We start from the raw sequence: 21,071 nt of genomic DNA on the forward strand, positions 1-21,071 counted from the left end.
GCCCCCTTCAAACAGCGCGTGAGCCCCTGTGATTCCATCCACCCGAGAGTTATACGTCTCAACCTTCTTCTCGGTCGAATCCACCCGTTTTGCCAAAGTCTCAAGCATTTTTAGACCTCGGTGGAAGAACCGGCCCCGAACCGTTGCTCTCGACCACCGCCGTTCGTTTCTTCCGTTTTCCACTGTGCTTGGCCTTTTCCGCCCAACTTCCCCGTCCGCCTTGAACCGGCAATCGCCATTCCTTGCTCGGCAATTGCGCCCTTTGTTCTGCAACATCTCGAAAATCGACGCAAATTAATGCCGTCGTTCGGTGCCTCCGCTCCTTCCGCCTTGGGTCCGAGACAATGTAACGAGTTATGAGTTCTGGGGATCGAAGTGGCGGAAGCGGCGCATTCTCCCGATCCACGGTGTTTTGCCGATCGAGCCCCTCCTCGAGTCAACGGGGTTCGGGTCGGCAAGGTCTCTCGGCACCCCCGTCGTTCGCCGCCCTCATTTTCCGCTACAATTTCGGTGTTGTTAATGTGGCCAGGGATTGCCCGACGCGGCCATAGATTTGTTTTTGACGAGACGAAAGAAGGGTTACGGTTTAAATGAGTTTGATAAGAGCCAAGACTAAGAACTATTATCCTAGCCCCACGGTGGGCGCCAAACTGTTTACCCCGAAATCGGATAATCAATTGAATTTATATGCGGGTATAGGATATGTGCTTAGTTCATGAGATTGATAAGACAAAAGAAAGTAGAGGTTTGAAGGCTCACCAATAAGATAGCTAAAGATATAGACTTTATGAACAATGTATCATATCATAAATAACAATATTAAAAGGAAACAGCCTTGGCCGAATGGATGAATGGGAGGAGAAAATGATATATCAGGTTCTTCTATTGTAGGTATTCTTTTGAAGATAAAAGGAGCCAACCCCTTCAAAAAAGGGGGGTGTCCCCTATTTATAGTGTTGCCTCCATGGGCTTTGTACAATGCGAAAATAAATAAAAATAATCACAACAAGGACAATTCTGAACAGATTTGGTGGGATTAGACTGACGGCGCCGTCTGACACACGCAAGGTTGGTAGTTGACCATGGCAGACGCCACCGACGGCGGGCTCTCGTGCAACGGCCATACCGACCAAACGGTATTCGAACAACGGATACACGGATCAAATGGTACACCGGCAACAAGGCCAAGCATGCGAACCAACCATTCCACCTAATCACGGCCATGTGGGCCAACAAATACCGGAACCACGGCGATGCGGACCAACGGCTTACACCGAACAAATGGTAACCCTACTCGGCTCGTTGCGGCGCTCCCCCGGTTTAGCTCGAATGCCACCAGGCACGTTCCTCTCTTCTCTCCCTCGGTCCTAATTGCTTCGGTTTTATGTTGTGTCCGGTATTTACCGTATACACTCCTAAGTTTGAATCTTATCCTATTTAATTTGGTTATCTCTACTCGTTCAGCCTTACAACTACTTTCACATAGAGTTGTATGAACTTGCGGCTGCTACTTCTTTTATCAAAGCATATCTCTATATTATTCTAATGTTCTTTCTTGACGCATGCAGTTTATTGTTTCCTTTTCATTTTATATATCATTATGTCTATTTTTGGATATGTCAAGATATTAGACGCCATTTTACTTATATACTACTTTTATAATTTTCAAAAAATCAAATTTTATATATAGGCGCCAAATTAACAACTTAATTTTGTGTTAGATAAAATATCATAGCATAAAATGAAACATATGACGGATTATTTATTCAATGGTCCGACTTTGTTGGACGTGACTCGTCTCAATTCAATTTTCTCTAAGATCAGTACAGAAGTAAATAATTAATTAATGCATTAACGTTTGACCGAAAAAGTTCGCTGCCTTTCGTTTTAAACATTTGGCTGATTGGATAAGGTTTGGGCAAATAGGTAGCGCACGCATCTCGGTTTCTTGATTATGATATGCTTCAATCTTTATGAATATTAGACCCTTGGACTTGCTTTTCTAAGAAATGGAAAGAGGAGATCGTCCATTACAAATGTTTTTTAATATATAATCATAAGCGATAAGTATAAATTATGAAATTGGTAATAAAATACTTGAATTATTGGTAAATTATTTTTTATTTAAATTAAAATTACAACTTGTTATTGATATTATTTTCTTAAAGAGAAATGCAAAATGAAAGTGCACGTTTAGTATTAAATCGCTATAGTTTAAGTCAAATTCAGTAGACTCCTAACGTAATCATCAAAAATAGAGATTTATAGTCCCATGGTATCTATGAAAGTCTTTCATACAATGTGTGAGTTTGATTCTTGCCCACTTTTATGTTACAACTTTAAAATATATACGTTTACTTTTATTATTGATTAAACACAAAAGAAGTACAAAAATAATTTAAGAGGAGGATATATTCAGTAACACGTTGATGACATCTCAAACATATAAAATTACTAGATGGCTTTGTATGCCGCTTGCATGCGCACTTTAAACACTTCGACATTATAGTATATTTATATATATGTAATTATGTTTAGATAGTGATAATATATATATATATATATATATATATATACTATGTTCAAAATACGATTAATATAACATTATAGTTTGTGCTCCGTATTTAAAACTTTATTATATTCGTGTTTGCTATAAAAATTTATTAATACTTTTTAAAAGAGAAGACTTGTTTAAAAGAAAACTATTTTCCTCTCTTTGAGATAAAAAATAGCAATATTTAAGATCGCTGATACTTTCAATTTTAATTCGATTAATTTAAAGGTGTAAAATACTTATTATTTTTTATCAAATTTTGATTTGGATAATTCTAATTCAAATTATTAAATTAATTTTACATGTTTAAAACGAAACAAAGTAGAAATTGATTTTCTATTTAAACGAAGAAATGTTATTTTTTAATTTTTTGTAAATATTCTCGGTTTAGCTCATTTTACTTGTCATGTTGTGTTTTGCATGGTTTTTAAGGAAACGTGAATTAGAATTATAATTTGACTAATTTACCTTATTCATTATTTGATCTTCATTTGATATTAATCTCTTTTCACATTTATTAGAGTAAGAATAAAAATAAAAAAGTAATTAAATTGTATCTTATTTTTTAAATATATATATTTTAAGTATATTTATTTTAGTAAACATAACAAATAAATGACATGGCGGAATAACAAATACAAAGAATTAAATATTTTGAAGAAAAGTAATAATATGGGGTTCATGTTTTTTGTCGCAATAATTTCATTTGCTCCCACTAATGTTAAAATACATGTGACAATGAATCCACTATTATTGACTGGGGATACTTTTAATTACATGAATATTGTTTGATTTTTTAATATATGGGGTGCACGTTTTTTTTTTTTTTTTTGTTGCCTTTTTTTTTTATATGGAGTCCACTTTTTTTTTTCCATGAGTTTGGAGAGGGTGGGGTCCACTTTTTTTTTCATGAGTTTGGAGAGGGTGGGGTCCACCTTTTTTTTTTTTTTTAATATTGCTTGGCGTTTTTAATGTGGGGTCCACCCTTTTTTTTTTTTTTTTTTAAGAATGACTGACGACGAAGCATGGGTAAACCAATGCTTCTATATAGTAGAAGAAAAATAGAAATATAATAAAGTATTTCTATCTACTTTTTAGAAGAGTTGGTAATATAAAATATAAAACGTCATTTTTTTGCCCTTAAATAAAAAAGTGGGTGGGACCAGAAAGGATTTTTTTGCCCTTAAATAAAAAAGTGAGACCGAACACGGACGACGATCTTGCCTCTATAAACCGGCTCTTCTATATAGTAGTAATAGTAAAGTAATACATATAAATTTTTTTATCAAATTTTTATTTGGATAATTCTAATTCAAATTATTATATTAATTTTACATGTTTAAAATGAAACAAAGTACAAATTTGATTTTCTATTTAAATGAAGAACTTCTATTTTTTAATTTTTAGTAAATATTTTTTGTTTAACTCATTTTACTTGTCATGTTGTTTTTTACACGATTTTTTAAGGAAACGTCAATTAGAATTATAATTTCACGAATTTACCTTATTACTTATTTGATCTCCATTTAATATTATTTTTTCTTTTATGACATTAATCTCTTTTCACATTTATTAGAGTAAGGAAAAAATGAAAAAGTAATTAAATTCTATCTTATTTTAATATATAAGTATTTTAAGTATGTTGCTGTACAATAATTTCATTTGCTCCCACTAATGGGTTGATACGCGTGGCAATGAATCCATCATTATTGATTTAATTGTTTGATTTTTTAATATAGGATGCACTTTTTTTTTTTAACATTGTTTGTTTTTTTAATATGGGATTCACTTTTTTTTTTTTTTTTTTTTTTAATATTGCTTGATTTTGTTAATATGGGTTCCACTTTTTTTTCCCGTGAGTTTGGAGGTGGTGGATTCCACTTTTTTTTCTTCTATTTTTTTTAATACTGGTTGGTGTTTAATATGGGGCTCACATTTTTTTTTAATATTAGTTGTTGTTTAATATATATGGGGCCCACAATTTTTAAAAAAATATTAGTTGTTGTTTAATATATATGGGGCCCACAATTTTTTTTTTAATTGAAACGGACGACGAAAAGTAAGCCCAACCGGCTCTTCTATATAGTACAAATTTGATTCAACTAAATCAAGGAGAAGTAATTTTAAAATATAAGTGGCCATCATTGGGAAATGCCTCAAATTAACATTGGTAAAGATCAAATCAGAAAAAGATATTTCGAAATGCTTTCTATTTTCTATTTTCATTATACAGAGATTGTAATGGGCCTACGAAACCCAACAGGGCAGCTTGAATTACATGGGCAATTTGCAGGATTGTCCTTCGCTGGAGTGGTCTTTAATTTTTGGCCTTCAAATTGATAGTCTTTAATTTTTTACATTTGCCTTTGCAAATTCTGCCTTAAGGCAGCAAATTTAAGGGGAATTGGCACAGTGTGTCAATTATGGATCATAAATGGCATAAAAAACCAATAATATAAAAAAATGACACGGATAGCCATTTTCCACGTTTTAGGCTAGAACTTTTGTACTGCATAACCCTTTAACTGTCCCTTAAAAAAAGGTTCAAATCGATCTTCCAAACTCTCTCTCTCTCTCTCTCTTCCTAAAATTTCTGACTCTACAAAATTATCTCCCAAAATCTCTTCATTTACAATATAACTAAGAATTGTATTTGAACATTTCAACCAAATATATCCCATATTTTTTTTTTTGCAATAATCAGTATACAATAATATGTATGCATATGTCATAGGTATATTATGATATATGTAAAATATGTATACATATTATACATATGTAACATGTATACATTACATGTATACGTATGTATAATATATGTATACATATTATTAGTAGTGGAAAAGTCATTTACATATGGATATGTATACATATTATACACATGTATACAAGTAACATGTATACATTACATGTATACATATGTATAATATATGTATACATATTATTAGTAGTGGAAAAGTCATTTACATATTTATATTTATACATATTATACATATGTATACATGTTATATGTATAAAATGTATACATATTATTAGTAGTGGAAAAGTCATTTTCAACCTTTATATATTGTAATAAAGGATAGGGATATGGCACAGTACAAACATTTTTAAAACCAAATTAGCAAAATTAAGAGAGGAAGACTGTTCATAATGATTTCCATTATAAATGTGTGGAAATGGGAAATAAATAGTGAATCCAAAGTAAGAAATTATATTAATAAAGGCCAATGAAAATCACTACTCATGAGTCACAAGTAATGTGGGAATCTCTTTGCGAAATTTCAAGGAAAACCATTTGTATCCCTAATATTATGCCCGCTTAAAACGTTTTTGGCTACCTAATGCCAATATTTTTAGGTTTTCTTTTGCCAAATAAAACTTGGGTTAAAAGGATGCCAATACTATTTAGAACCTGTATGTATATGTCAATTTCATCAAATTTAAGGTAGATTTTGGGCCCAAATTCTGTCCAAAATTCTACCTTAAGGTAGAATTTGCAAAAGCAGAGGACAAAAATTAAAGACCACCAATTTGAGGAACAAAACTTAAAGACCGCCAATTTGAGGGGCAAAACTTAAAGACTGCCAATTTGAAGGGCAAAAATTAAAGACCACCCAAATGAAGGGCAATCCGCACAAAAAAAAAAAGAAAAAGAATTACATTGGTTTTTGTTGAATTAAGCTCAACTAATATTTGCCACAAACTCAATTGGGATGCTTGTTCAATCTCTCTCTATTTTCCAACAAGTCTGAGGAAAAAACTTTGGTTCATTTGTTTGTGCTGGTCTTTAATTTTTGGCCCTTATAACAATTTTTTTTTAGGGCATAAGTTTATATTTTCGCCTTATAATATCACACAAGTTATGCCCTAAAATATGCCACAACCCAAAACTACACTAGACACAAAAAAGATTGAAAAAAAGAAGAAGAAGAAGTAGAAATTACACCTCAAAAAAGTGCACCATACTCTAGAATAAATTAAAAATAAAAACATAAAGTGTACCTCTAAATGTGAATTCCCGCTAATTTTTTTCTTGGAAAATTACAGCCAGTGCCTTTGGGTGATCTAGTTCAAAAATATGACTAAATGTATAGGTTTTGTATAATGTACGCATTATATACATATACTATTCATATAGTATACATAATCCGTCTATAGGTTTTGTATATTCCAGTCATATTGGTATACAAGTTTGGCCGAATGTACATATTGGTACGTAAGATCCCATTTTTTTTCATAGTTCCCGTCAAATCTAACATATGGAGTTCGACAAATGTTTAGCGGAAGCTAAAAGTGCTAATTTTTGAAAAACTTAAAAGACCAAACGGTTAAGTCATACTTAAGGGACTATTTTCAACCTACCCTCAAACATAAGGGACTATTTTTGTCATTTTCTTCTCAATTTTCCTACAATTCTGAGAAAAAACTTTTAATGAACTTGGTGGGCTTTTATCTCGAACTTACAGTCCCGTTGGCATTTTGATTACCAAGTGCATAAAATTTGTTCTGCTGGGATTTCATCTATTAGAACCTAATTAAAAAATTTACGAACCGAGTTTGTTTTGTTGTTAAGGCACAGGCGAATTCAACTTTTAGATGCCTAGCCCTACATTAATTTTACCTTTTCAAATTATTGACTCAAAATTTTATTTATTTGTAAATTTTAGTAACCCGCAATGGTTGACTGAGTTGGTTGGGTGAGTGATTTCCACATAGGAGACCTGAGATCGATTCCCCTCACTAGTAGCCTTCTCAGAGCTCGTCGCACCAGACTTGTCTATTGCGGTTTATATTTCCTGTGTGGTAAATAGTAATCCACCACTCCCTCGCAATCTGCGCACACATAGCTACCTCCGCAACTTGCTAAAAGGTGTTACTAGACCACCCTCATGAGATCTTAGGCATTACTTCCTTGTTCCTCACTATGGGTTTCAACTTTCAAGTGGATGAAACCAACTTCTTTTCATTAATTTTATGGCTTTATTTTTTATTTTATTTTTTAGGTTCTACAGTCAAAACACCCCCGTCTCAAGCTTCAAACAAGTCTTAACTTTATTTTTTTCATTTCGTACTTTTACATTTATTTGGGTGGTCAAAGATGAATTTTATACTCATCAGAATAAACATGGCCATATATGGCTTCTCATGATGCTGTATCAGCTACAGATAGCGGAGGAACATTCTAATTATCACCACAATCAACAAACTGGTAGTTCACATTAAGATGGCCTTGTTGATTTCCTACTCCATCTGTGTCGATCTGTCGGAAAACGTTGATGTCTAAGTCTAATCCACCGTTACTGCATTGATCCACGATTCTCACTGTCGTTTGAGCTCCTGTGCGTGTATTTGTCACCTGTGTATATATGTATATATATAATTCGTGATGGTGTTAGTTGAGTACTTGAGTAATATATTGTTAATTAGAAACTAATGAAATACTAAACATTTTTTTTTATGACGAGGGAACCCGCAGCCGCATTTTTTTTTTTTTTTTGATGATATGAGAACTCGCGGTAGCTACCCTTCTGTTGCGCACAGGGTAAGGTAAACCCAGCTCCTATACAATAGCTCGCAAATAAAATACTAAACATAGTACTCCATTAAATAAATTGATCTCTAGATCATTCAAAATACAGAATTTTAGGGTGTATTTTCGTGACATACGTTGTCACAAAAGCCTAAAGTAGTACTAATTGATGGAAATAAAGCTTAAAATGATTGTACTTCACAAGATCTATCTTAGTGGTTCACAACAAGATAAGAACGTAAACACAACCTAGATTATGAACGAGGGATGTGTGTATATATATATATATATATATATATATATTCAATTGCTTTCTTCTTGACTAGCTTTAGTCGTGAAAGTCAATATATAATTACACATAAGGTTAGCGTTATATAGCAAATTTTCCTAGGTAATACAACCAAACCTCTCTATAACAACGTTGTCAATCCGAATATTTTTTAGCTGCTATAGTGAGATGTATAAAGAACATTTAGTGTAACATAATATAAATGTCATTGGTTTCAAAGAAAATTTGATCCTTATAGTGAAATGTTGTTATAGAGAATGACTATTATAGAGAAGTTTTAACACTTTGGCTGTTATATGATCAATGATCATCATAAAAAAATTAGAGTACTCATATATATATATCTTACCCTTAAGCACCTGCCGCATGAGTCTCGGCCACGAGGTCCAACAGGTCCACAGAAAGCAGTCCAACCATACTTCTTCCGCCACGCCAAAGGCTTATTAGCATCCCAAGTTGAACAGTATGCACTAACGGCCATCAAGTCCCACCCAACATTCTGCGGGTTATATATATGATATGTTGCACGAACATTTTGCGCACTTTCACCACCACCACCGGCACCGCCACCGCCACTGCAGCGACTCTGGCAGCCTTGGCTAGGTGAGCAGTACTCGGGTGTCGATCCGCACCACCCATATTGGCTGCAACACAAGTTTCCGCTGCATAAGGCTCCGCCCTTTTGCCTGCCGCATTGCTGTGCGTTGGCACCTAAGGCTATGCTGAAGAGAATCAGCAAAAGAGTAGTTAGCTTTTCCATTTCCAAAAGAGTTACGTACTAATTTGATTGATGTTGTTTGATATAGTAGTGACGGGTTTTTATAGGATTTTTCTTATTTGCGTGCGTCCGTGAATTTGGGCGCTAGCCATGTTACTGTTATGCTGCTTAGACTGAAATAGTTTGAAAAGTCGAGTCTCATATTTGGGGTACGACATCAAATTACATTGGTTACATTTTGCATGATAACGTTGACTTTTACTGGTTCATTATACTAAAAAAAATTCTCACTTTTATTTATTCATTTTACAATATTAAGAGAAAAACAGTTTTTTTTTTTAAGGTTTAACTAATCATTCCCAAGATTTTTTAAAACAATATTTTACGTAAGATAGGTACCTCATTTATTATTTTTTAACGGGAGTCCAAAGTTCACTTTAAACAAGTAAAAGCGAACAACCTAAGTACTCTTTCTTTTTTATTTATTTTAATAAAAGGATATATTTTTATAATTTGAAAACTGATATTCAACTTTAAACTATTCATTTACTTTTAAATGTAGCAACAAATGTTATGTAATATTTAAAATTACAAGTTATAAAAGTATTTTTAATACATCAAATTAAAGTCTTTTTTCTATATATCACCCTAAAGATTATGTGAAAAATATTATTATACGTTGCAATTCTTCTCATGTCAATATGATGAAAAGATATTTTTTAAAATGTGAGTCAAAGTTCACACAGTTTGAATCTTGAAAAACAAAAAATATCGCATGAATTGGGAGAGATAGTGTCACGCCCCGAACCATGGCCTGGGCGTAACACGGCACTCGGTGCCTGACTGCATGTGACCGAGCGAACCACATGGCTTGCTGAATCATCATGAGGCATACTTGGGCGGAAATATAACGTGAAGTGCATGATGAGATTTTATAAAACATAGTAAGTCATAATATTAAACCTAAGTACTTGATTAAGTCATGAATGCGGGCAATATCATAAATGAGCCAAACCGGCTAACCAACTCTAGAAGTCTAACATGACACTGGTTTTGTCTATGAAACCTCTAACATGAGTCTAAAACACGTAACATACTTGCTGGGACAAGGCCCCCAGCATACCTTTAGATGCAAAACTAAATAGAGAAAGACAATGCCTAACCCCTAATGAGATGGGGCCACCAATAAGCTGGTACGTGCAAATCCTACTGAGCAGAGGCGTTGTCCTGTAAATCCGTACTTGCATCGTGAAATGTTAAAGCCCCGGCAATAAAAGGACGTCGATTAGTTGAATGTCTTGGTATGTAAAGCAACTGAAAGAAATAACATGGGACATGATAATAACATAACAGAGACTGAGCTGAAACATGATCATGAACATGAGTACATATACATATATAACATGTGTAAAGTATCGTGAGTAGGGAGAGCAGTAAATATAACCGACAACATGGTCTGTACTTGCGTGCTACCAAAGAAACACTCATACCTTGCCGGGACATGAGATTTAATAATATTATGAAAGGATCCGGTCATTATGAGAGATTGTCCTAAGCATAGGGTGGAGCAATCCTCATCCTACGGTGGTTACGTAGTTTCGAGTCGTTTGAAGCCTTCTAGGTAATTAATGCAACTCCCAAAAACATGAACATGTAAAATAAGTTGGCACTTGTCGCCCACGATTTTCATGAATATAACTATACTTGTGTACATGGATATCATGAAATAACTTGTAAACGTGGTTTCATGAAATAACTTGTATTTAGCATTTATATATCTTGTATCATAGCATGAAAGTAATTATATAATATAGTTGCATGAAAACTTGTAGACATGTAGGATATTCATGAAATAATCATTTTAGCTAAAACATTACAAGAACCCATGGAATACAAGATATATTTTCATGGATTATATATATTCTCATATAATCATATAGTTATTAAGAACACAACGATAGAATAATAGCAATTCATGCATAATATAATCATGGACATAGGCCTAGGGTTATCATGAGCATGGTATAGAAACCCTAGTTTTAGTAGAGAATCATAATTTATGGATTTTGAGGCGTGGGAAGAACAATGATGTTCCCATACGTAGATAGTAACCCTACATACCGATAATGCTCCAAACTTGAATCAAAGATTTTAACTTTGAAGAAGATTTCCAAAATCTTGAATTCTTGAACCTTCGTATGGGTTTTCTTGAAAACCCTAGGTTAGGAATGATGATTTCTTGTTTAGATTACAAGGATATATATTAAAATTGACTTGGAATGATTAGAGTAGGCTTACCTTGGTGTTCTTGATGATGGGAGAGAATAGAAGGTCGTTCTAGGGCTTGGGGGTGTAAAGAATGAAGTGAAAAAGCCTTAAAACGAAGTTTTATAATTGCTGTCGGACCCATTTTACGCCCCATTTTACGCCCTCTTTTACGTCCAGTAAAAGTTTTACGGACCATATGTCTCACCGTAAATCCGTTCCAGTGATTTGGGCTTTCTGGGCCAATTTTACGGTCTGACTATACGGCCCGTATAATTTTCACGGCCCGTATATTCCACCGTATATCGGCGAATAAAAAAGTAAAACGGCATAACTTTTTGTACGTATGTCTACCTTGACCTCCATAATATAACGTTGGAAAGGTATTTCAAAGATCTACAACTTTCAAGAAGGAAATTTTTCCCAAATTCCTTACATTTTTCCGTATACTCATTTTAATTGAGACGTGGTGCAAACTCACTTGAAAACACGCTCCGTAGGTAGCTTCCGACTTTCCTTTGCTCAAGGACTCTTCTCATGTCTTGATTGGGTTTCAAACTCCATTTATACACTACTCAAATTGGGTTCATTATACCCTTGTCTTATGAGTCAAATCTTAGCCCGAATGCACGAGGTGTTACAGATAGAGTACAGTCAAACCTCTCTATAACAGCATCGTTGGGTCCGAAATTTTTCAGCTATTATAGAGAATGGCTGTTATACACCTATAACAACATTGACATTTAAATAATATTTCACTGTTATAAGCAAAAAAGATGCATAAAATCTAATTTTCATTTTTAATTGCCAAATTCTAAGGTTAATCACACTTTGTATAATGGAGGAAAATCGTTTAATGATGAAAATATATATATATATATATATATATATATATATATATATATATATATATATATATATATATATTCATATGATATTTTTTTTGGTGTAATAGTGTATTAAATGATCAAATATTTGGTCAAAATCTCTTCACTTATTATTGGTAATCATAGATATTCTATTTTTTATAAAGATAGTTAATTATTATAATACCAAAAAAAGAAGATAGCTGTTATATGGGGGTAATTTTACAAAGAGAGTACTGTTATAAAGTTGATTGTTGCTGTTATAGGTGAAATGCTGTTATAGAGTTGTAAAATATAACATAAAAAATCGGTTCCGAAAAAAATTGGTTATTATAGAGAGATGCTGTTATAGGCGGGTGCCGTTATAAAGAGCTCTGACTGTATATAATTGCTACATTTAAGAGGCAATTCGATCTCATTCCATAAGTAAGATCAATCCGTTCGAGGCAGAATGCAAGAGTACTTCATTCGATGCCATATGTTCTTTCAAATTATGCAGACTTGAAAAGAGGAAATGAGGACATCAAGTTTTCACACAAATTATATTCGATTCTTGAAAGGATAAAAATTGGATAGTATAATTCAATACAATATTATTACTATATATAAGGAATAATTAAGGGGCTTTTGTAGTTCTCACAAAAGTTTTCAATAAAATTTTAAACTTTTCAATTAATTACTTCGAGGTCCTAATCTTATTTCTTAAAGTCAATTTTCTTTTTGTTCTTAACGTCTACTTTTCAAAAGTTATCGAACCTCCCATCTCATTTTCCCCGTTTTTAGTGTTTATTCCGTGCCCGATATCCGCATTTGAGTCTGATTAATCCAGATAATTTGCATTGCGTAGCGCCCATTCGGGGGGAAGCGCTCCCTCCAAAGATTTTTTTCATACCTCGGTTTGAACTCGTGATCCCTGATTAAGGGAGGAGTAGCCCCATCCGCTGCACGTACATCTTAAAAGTTCATTAATTATGTATAGATTATTAAATTAGAACTAAATAACTTTAAAAAATTAGGATCCAGAACTTATAAACGTCAAATTCTGGCTCCGCATTTGATTTAAAGTAAATAATTTCAAAAATTAATAAATTATTAAAGGAGTGAAATGAAAGTTTTATTTTTATATATTAAAAATATACTTACATGAAATTTAATTATTATTAACATAAATTATATTTCTTTCATTAAAATATCTACTTTTATATCTTGGACGGGCCTCATGTAACTAGTGTATGTATATATCAAAATAGGTGTCATTTTAAGGCAATGTCACGAACTTAAGCCCTTCCCCGTACGTGGGGATTAAAATTCAACAGAGTGGACTTTAGGAGTTACGAATAGTGGCGGCTATGACTTGCTCCGTATCAAATTACGTGACATTATTTATTTATTTATTACTAGTATTTAATTTAAGGAATGACAAATTTTTATATCCGGTAGCAATTTAGTTTTACACTTTTTAATTTATCTTTAATAAAATGATTACATCCACACGAATATCTATAATTTATTTAAATTATAAATTTTAATTTTTTCTCTTTACAGTATTAAATTTCATGTCCAGTCAACCATCTTCACATAAATTAGAACGGAGGGAGTAACAAAATGTTGGATTGAGTCGTTTCTGCCAAGTAAGTATCTAGAAAAAGTCCTCCTTCAGTAAAAATATTAAACTTTTAAGAAAGACAAACTTTGGGTGTCCCTGCCATGTTTCGGTTTAGGGATTTTTTTTCTTTTATTCCCTCAAAATCAATAAATTCTAGTACGCACGTATTAGTGTATGTCTACGGAAAAAAGAAGTATTAGTCTTTGTGATTTCTATTAAGAACATTAATCCTTCATTTACTTATATATGCATGTTTGGTCCATCTGTATATAAATCTTTATATATTTAATGAATTATTAAATCTAAAATTATTTGATTTCCGATTTATTATATATTTTGACGATCACTCCATATTTAACAATAATATATGATTCTATAAATAAATAAAAAATCATATTATTTCTATATAATGGAACTAAAAAACGTATATTTAAGAGATGAATATGTTTTGCCAAATATTATAAGAACTAAAATTAAACTGTAGCAATAATTGGGGGATACAAGTACATTATTCCTAGAGTTTATTTGATCTGACCCTCGAATCCAACACATATTACAGGAGGTACCGCTGAATAATGAGCCTTGCGATGCCTATTTTTGTATGCTTAAATATCATTTGTATTAACTGATTATAACTTTAAGTATTTCCACCACAATTATGAAATTTAATACCACCCAATACTCCTAAATTTGCATCTTACCCTATTTATTTATATTTACTCATTCAGCCTTACAACTACTAGTCTTTTTCACATAGGGTTGCATTAACTTGAGCCTGTGTTACTCCTTTATCAAAGCATATTTCAATGTTATTCCAATATTCTTGCCTTAACTTAGCAATATATATACTGTTTTTCCCACTTTATATGACACTATTATCATTTTCAGACATTCAAAATATTTCCCCTTATTTTACTTATATACTACTTCTAGTATTTTCAAGAATTCAAATTTTTAACTTTTTTAAACCTCCAAGTGATGTTAGCTCTATCAAACTAATTTTCAGTTCTTCATTTATATATTTTCTCCAATTTCTTTTAATAGTATAATATATAAGTCAAATTAATATCATCATTTGTTTTGTGTTCAATTAAATATCATTGCATAAAATGAAACAAATGAAGGATTGTCTACTGAAGGTTCGACTTTGTTGGACACGACTTGTCTAGTTGTCTCAATTCGAAATTACCTTTCTAAACTGCAGAAGTTACAGAAGTTACCATGAGTAAATTAATTTATGCATTAACGTTTGACCAAAAAAATCTCTTCCTCTCTCAAAATTTTCTCTAATCTATTTGGCCGATTGGATAGGGTTAGGCAACTAATTAAGTGTAGTTCTAGATTTCTTGATTATGACATCCTTCTAATTATTGTCAGACCCTTGACCGTAGATTCTAGGAATATATTTTTTAGGAGATGCAGGAAAGATAGAGGCAAATTTAAAATTTTAAATATCTGAGTTTTTATAACCAATTCAAATTAGTATATAAATAACTTCTTGAGGGTTAACTGAATACTATTGTTTAGAAAGCTTATGTCAGCAATATTACAAAAATAAGGGAGTAGTGGTGTTTCCTGCTGCATGATTGTTGGAATATGTTTTTTTAGGAGATGCAAGAAAGATAGAGGCGAATTTAAATTTTTAAATATTTGAGTTTTTATAACGAATTCAAATTAGTATATAATTAACTTTTGGGGGGTTAACTGAATAATATTGGTTTAAAAAAAGCTCATGTCACCAATATTACAAAATAAGGGAGTAGTGGTGTTTCCTGCGTGGATTGTAGCATTTGTTTAATACTACCAAATTACTACTACAAGCCGAAATTTCTCTTGGACGTAATTCCTAATATATCTGCGCACACGACCTCTTTTGCAAACACTAGAGGAACTATTAAACTCTAAGGCGATTAAAAAATTGCTTCTTAGCCCCTTCATTAGCTAAGAATTTAGCTATATATATCTGGTTCTGCAATATATCTATAATTATGCAAGATTTTTGGATCTTTTGGTTATTGCATCAAGACTCAGATTCACAAATTATAGCAGGACTTGAGCGAAACTATTGTATTCACGTAAATGTTGTGGAGTCATCCCTAATGAAAGTCAAAAAAGAAAGGATCGGTCCTAATTAGATGTTATATATATATATATATATATATATATATATATATATATATATATATATATATATATATATATATATATATACTAGTCTATTCAAATTGTAATTGGTCATAAATATCATGTCCTTAAGGAGAAATGGAAATGAAAAGGGACATCTGTTATAGAATCCCCTACAGCTCAAGTCTAGTTCAATGGCCCCTTTAAGTAAACATCAAAATCAAAGCTTCATAAATCAGTGGGATTGAAGAAAGTCTTTAATATCATGCGTGATTTTAATGCGGTCCAACTTTTATATTACAAACATATATACCATTTACTTTTCTTTCGGACTAAATACCAAAATAGTAAATTAAAAATAGTTTTCTGCATAGCACATTAACGACATCTCAAACACAACATTAATTGATTCAACTAAAATCACAGAGAAGTAATTTAAGATATAAGTGGTTATCATTGGGAAAAAGCATCAAGCATTTGTATAGATCAAATCAAGACAATGATATCTCGAAATATTTCTAGTTTATTTATCAAATATGGCCGAAGTATACATTGCCTCTACACTTTGACCGTATAGATATGGAAGAGGTATGGATATTATATGAGTATTATATGTATAGGTATGTCTATTATATGTATATTTAGTATAAACTATATATTACCTATATATTGTGTACATATTTTGTAAACTAGATGACTGATGATATTTAACTGTATTTTTCTCTTTTTTGTTAGTCAAAACCCATCTAGCCCATATCTAATATTTGGTACATCCGCACAAATACAATTGGGATACTGTTCAATCTTCTCTTAATTTTTCCAACAATTCTGAGGAAAAAACTTCCAATGGACTTGGTAGCTTTTTCTCCACATTGAACTTATGGTCATGTTGGCATTTTGATTAGCAAATGCATAAAATTCGTTATGCTGGAATCTCATCTATTACAACCTAATTTGTAAATTTATGAAACCGAGTTTGTTCACCTTGTTGCTAAAAGTAACAGTTAGATTCAAGATTTAGATTTGATGAGTTCAATCTTTAAGTTCTCAGCACTAAACTCGTTATCTTTTTAAAATTATAGATTCAAAATTTAACATTTTTTGACGTTGTAGTTAATATTCACATATAGGTTACATCTTGAGATGATCTTAGGCATTACTCTCTTGCTATAGGTTTCAACTGGTGAACTAACTTCTTTTCATTAATTTTATTTTTTCAATCTTTTTTGGTTCTATAGTCAAAACACACACACCCGGCCTCTCCAAGCTTCAAACAAGTATGTTTGAGCTCTCTAATCCAAGAAACACATGGAGGGTAGGGAGGTCAAAGAAAATGTAAGAAGGGAAATTTTCTTTAGGTAATATTCCTTTTTTTCATTACTTCAGTCAAAAGTGAATTTCCTTGCTCATTCTTTCCATTATTATTCTCCTTTTGTCCTAACCCGTGACACGGTTAAAACTAGTAAGTCATTTGCACTTTTGCTCCGATTTTTTGCCGGTCTTTAATTTTGTCCCCCAAAACAAATAATCTTTCGCTAGGCATAAATTTATATTTTCACATTATAATATCACACAATTTATGCCCACATGACTTTTTCCTTTAAAGAACTTATGACCACTAGGCGTAAATTTGATTTTGAAGGACGAAAATTAAGTACCATCCCATATGAAGGACAAAATCAAAGACCCGCTCATTTAAAGTACAACCGTGCAATTTCTTCACAACTTATATCTGATGTTTAACATTGGCAATTGGGCAACTTGCAGGATTGTCCTTCGCTGCGGGTGGTCTTTAATTTTTGTCCCTCAAATTGGGCCTTTAATTTTTGTCCTTCACTAAATATATCTTGGTTTCAGGTTCAACCCCCGCTCAGTCAAATTTTTTTTAAAAAATTAGGAAGGCAGAGTTTGGATTCGCAATGTAGAGTGTTGCATGCTTCAGGCAGAGTTTCAAACTTTACTTTGGTTTGCCTTCAAAATTCTGCCTGCCTTCAAGCAAAATTCTAACTTGCAGAATCCAAACCTCTGCCTTGCGAAATTCCTTCTTTTTTTTTTTTTTTTTTTTGTACTGAGCTGGGGTTTGAACCCAGAACCTCGGAGAATTAGGCGAAGGATAAAAATTAAAGACCACCAATTTTGAGGGACAAAAATTAAAGAGCACTCCAAAAGAAGAACAATCCGCGCAAAAACATGTTGCGAATTCATCATGGGTTGCTTCTGGGCTGTATTGGGCCAAGATCTGTACCTTATTGGATCTCCCTCTGTATCTCCTCCAATCCAACTTTCTTTCGCTTCTTTGTAGTTGTATCAAGATTCATCTTAGAAGTTTAGAATGTATGTTCTATATATGGTTCAGAAAAAAAGTATAATAAAATCTTAACTGTTAAATTCGTCCTTTTTAGTTGGGTAGATTATAGTAAACTGCAGAAAATTATGGGAGGATGTGAAATTTTCTCGAATGATTGTCGTAATTCATGAACCCGCTAATTTCCAGAAGGGTTGATACAGCCTTATTCAACCGATTCAACTAAATTCAATATTCACATAGAACATAAATATGAGCAAAATTTACTTAAATTTCAATAAATATTAAATTCTAAATCCATAATTTTGAAAGAACAATGTGTATAATGCTAACAATGTGTCGATTGGTAGAGTATATAAGAATAATGTTGAATATGGTGTATTAGTAATGCAGACATTAGTTATGCTGAGATTATTTCTTATTCACTGTTTGGAATGGTATATTAAAAATAACATGCATTACATAATTTTTTTAAAAATTACTCCTTTGTTTACAAAATACCCTTGTAACACCCCGTACCTTTAACTTATGCTTTGACCCGCAGATCCTAGACTTAGAAAACCAGATAGAGAATGTGGGGAATGGAAACTTCACTTTAGTTGTCAGATGGGGATTTACGCCCCAGAAGACGGTCGTATTTCAGTATACGACCCGTCTTTCAAATCGTAAGTTGACATCTAAAACCACTGAGCATTCTGGAAATTTGCTCAGGAAACCTTTATGGTTAAATATGGACCGTATTTTGAAATACGACCCGTATTTCAGCACGTAAATTATCATCAGGTTCATTGTGCATTCTGGAATGAGGCTTGGAGAGTTATATTGATAAATATGGATCGTATTTTGAATTACGGCCCGTATATGGTGAGGGTATTTGGGCAGGAGGTATTACAGTGTTTCTGTTTTGGAATATGCTTAAATACGGTCCAGGTTTATGGATCGTAAATAATAATATGGACCGTATTTTGATCCGTATTTCACCCGTCGCGCCAAAAATTATAAATAACTAATTTCAATTCTAGTTCTTATTTTTACAAGTCTCTAAACCCTAAAACGACCTATTCCTCTCTTCCATCACAAGAACACCAAGGTAAGGCCATTCCAACCATTCCAAGTGAATTCTAACATGTGTTCTCATAATCTAACAATGAAATCATTGTTCTTAACATAGGGTTTTCAAGAAAACCCAGTTAAAGGACTCAAGACTTAGACTTCCGAATTCTTTTTTCAAGTTCAGATTTTTAATACAAGTTCGGAGCATTACCAGGTATGTAGAGTTTCTATCCGCGTATGGGAACATCTTTGTTCTTCCCCATGCCACATTCTTCCATGATCATACAAGTTACACCAAAACTAGTGTTTTAGCCATGTTCATGATAACCCTAAGTACAGGTACCATGATATACTATAATTGTATGATTACTTCATTATTGTATTCTTAATAGTCCCTTTTGGTTATTGAGAATCTGTCTGTAATCCATAAAAACTCATACTTTGCATTCCATGGGTTCCTACATGCAAGTTATTAAATGTAATGCTTATTTTCATGAATATCCTACATGTCTACAAGTTTCATGCAATAATATTATATTATTATATGCATGTTATGATACAAGATACTCATGTTTAATACAAATCATGTTTTATGAAATTCATGGGCTTCTTAGCCAATTATATCATGTTCATGTTTTTGGGAGTTGCATAGATTACCGAGAAGGTTTCATACTTGAAACTACGTATGCCTACGTAGGATAAGGATCGCTCCACCCAGTAGGACGATTCCTTCATATTTTCCCCATTGAGGGATTTGGATCCATTCATGTCATGTTCATGTCTTGTACCCCGGTAAGGTACAAGATGGCCTAGCTGATCGCGCAGAGATCAGACGTCATATGTTAACGTGGTGGTTACATGTCGGTTATATTAATGCTCTCCCAACTTAAAATGCTTTTACTCATGTTATATATGCATTCATGTTCGTGTCAGATACTCATGTTCATTACAAGGCTTCAGTTTCGGTTTATTCTTATCGTGTGTGCTTTCATATGCCACGTTTATTTCATTCGGTTACTTTACATACCGGTACATTCAATGTCTTTGACGTCCCTTTTTATTGCCGGGCACTGCATTTCACGATGCGGTGCGGATTACTGAGATGACACCTGCCTCATTGGGATGCTGCTCGTACCAGCTTTATTTGGTGAGCCCCACCTCCTTCGAGGTTTAGACATTGTCTTTATTTAATTGGGTATACAGTTAAAGGTATGCTGGGGGTCTTTTCCCAGCGAATATGTTTTCATGATTAGACTTTTGTTAGAGGTTTCACAAACTAGACAACTCAGTTATGTCATGTTAAACTTTCAGAGTTGGTCAACCGGTTTGGCATATTTATGATATTATCCGCATTCATGATTTAAACGAGTATTTCTATATTATATGGTGACTTACCATGTTTTACAAAAACTTATCATGCATTTCACATTATATTTCCACTCATGTATGCCTCATAATGATTCAGCAAGCCATGTGGTTCGCTCGGTCACATGCAGTCAGGCACCGAGTGCCGTGTTACGCCCAGGCCATGGTTCGGGGCATGACAACCTTCCATATTCTTTAGCTTTGAGGGACTTTAAGGGCAATTTCATCTTTAACCATGCTAATAACTATTTTAGTTATACATAGGTTGAAAAAGTGTACCCTATAAGAAATTATTAATAAACAAAGCTAATGCATGAATTATTTTCTCTAATACCTCCTGCCAAACGATATCTTAAAAGGTTGAATTTATCTAATTTAAATTGTGGATCAGCCTAG

General features: G+C 32.9%; 2 protein-coding genes across 2 annotated transcripts in view; one reads left to right on the plus strand and one right to left on the minus strand.

Annotated features, from left to right (window-relative positions):
• The window catches only part of LOC132064521 (uncharacterized protein At5g08430-like), a 56,233-nt gene that overhangs the window by 24,352 nt on the left and 10,810 nt on the right, over positions 1 to 21,071 (plus strand). The gene's annotated exons all lie outside the window — the stretch shown is intronic.
• LOC132064519 (wound-induced protein WIN1-like) lies at positions 7,583 to 9,182 on the minus strand. The gene is made up of 2 exons (XM_059457522.1): positions 8,723 to 9,182; positions 7,583 to 7,910 (listed from the first exon to the last, which is right to left on the minus strand). Exons 1-2 carry the CDS (start codon positions 9,131 to 9,133, stop codon positions 7,737 to 7,739), a joined length of 585 nt encoding a protein of 194 aa, XP_059313505.1. The 5' UTR covers positions 9,134 to 9,182; the 3' UTR covers positions 7,583 to 7,736.

This window comes from Lycium ferocissimum, chromosome 7 (genome assembly GCF_029784015.1).
Source record: "Lycium ferocissimum isolate CSIRO_LF1 chromosome 7, AGI_CSIRO_Lferr_CH_V1, whole genome shotgun sequence".
NCBI classification, from domain to species: domain Eukaryota; kingdom Viridiplantae; phylum Streptophyta; class Magnoliopsida; order Solanales; family Solanaceae; genus Lycium; species Lycium ferocissimum.

What these genes read in the sequence shown, in the direction of transcription:
- LOC132064519 (XM_059457522.1), bottom strand. Translation starts at nt 9,133, where the DNA reads ATGGAAAAGCTAACTACTCTTTTGCTGATTCTCTTCAGCATAGCCTTA. An exon ending in CATGCGGCAGGTGCTTAAGG is followed by an intron (nt 7,911 to 8,722) that starts GTAAGATATATA and finishes ATATATACACAG; the next exon opens with GTGACAAATACACGCACAGG.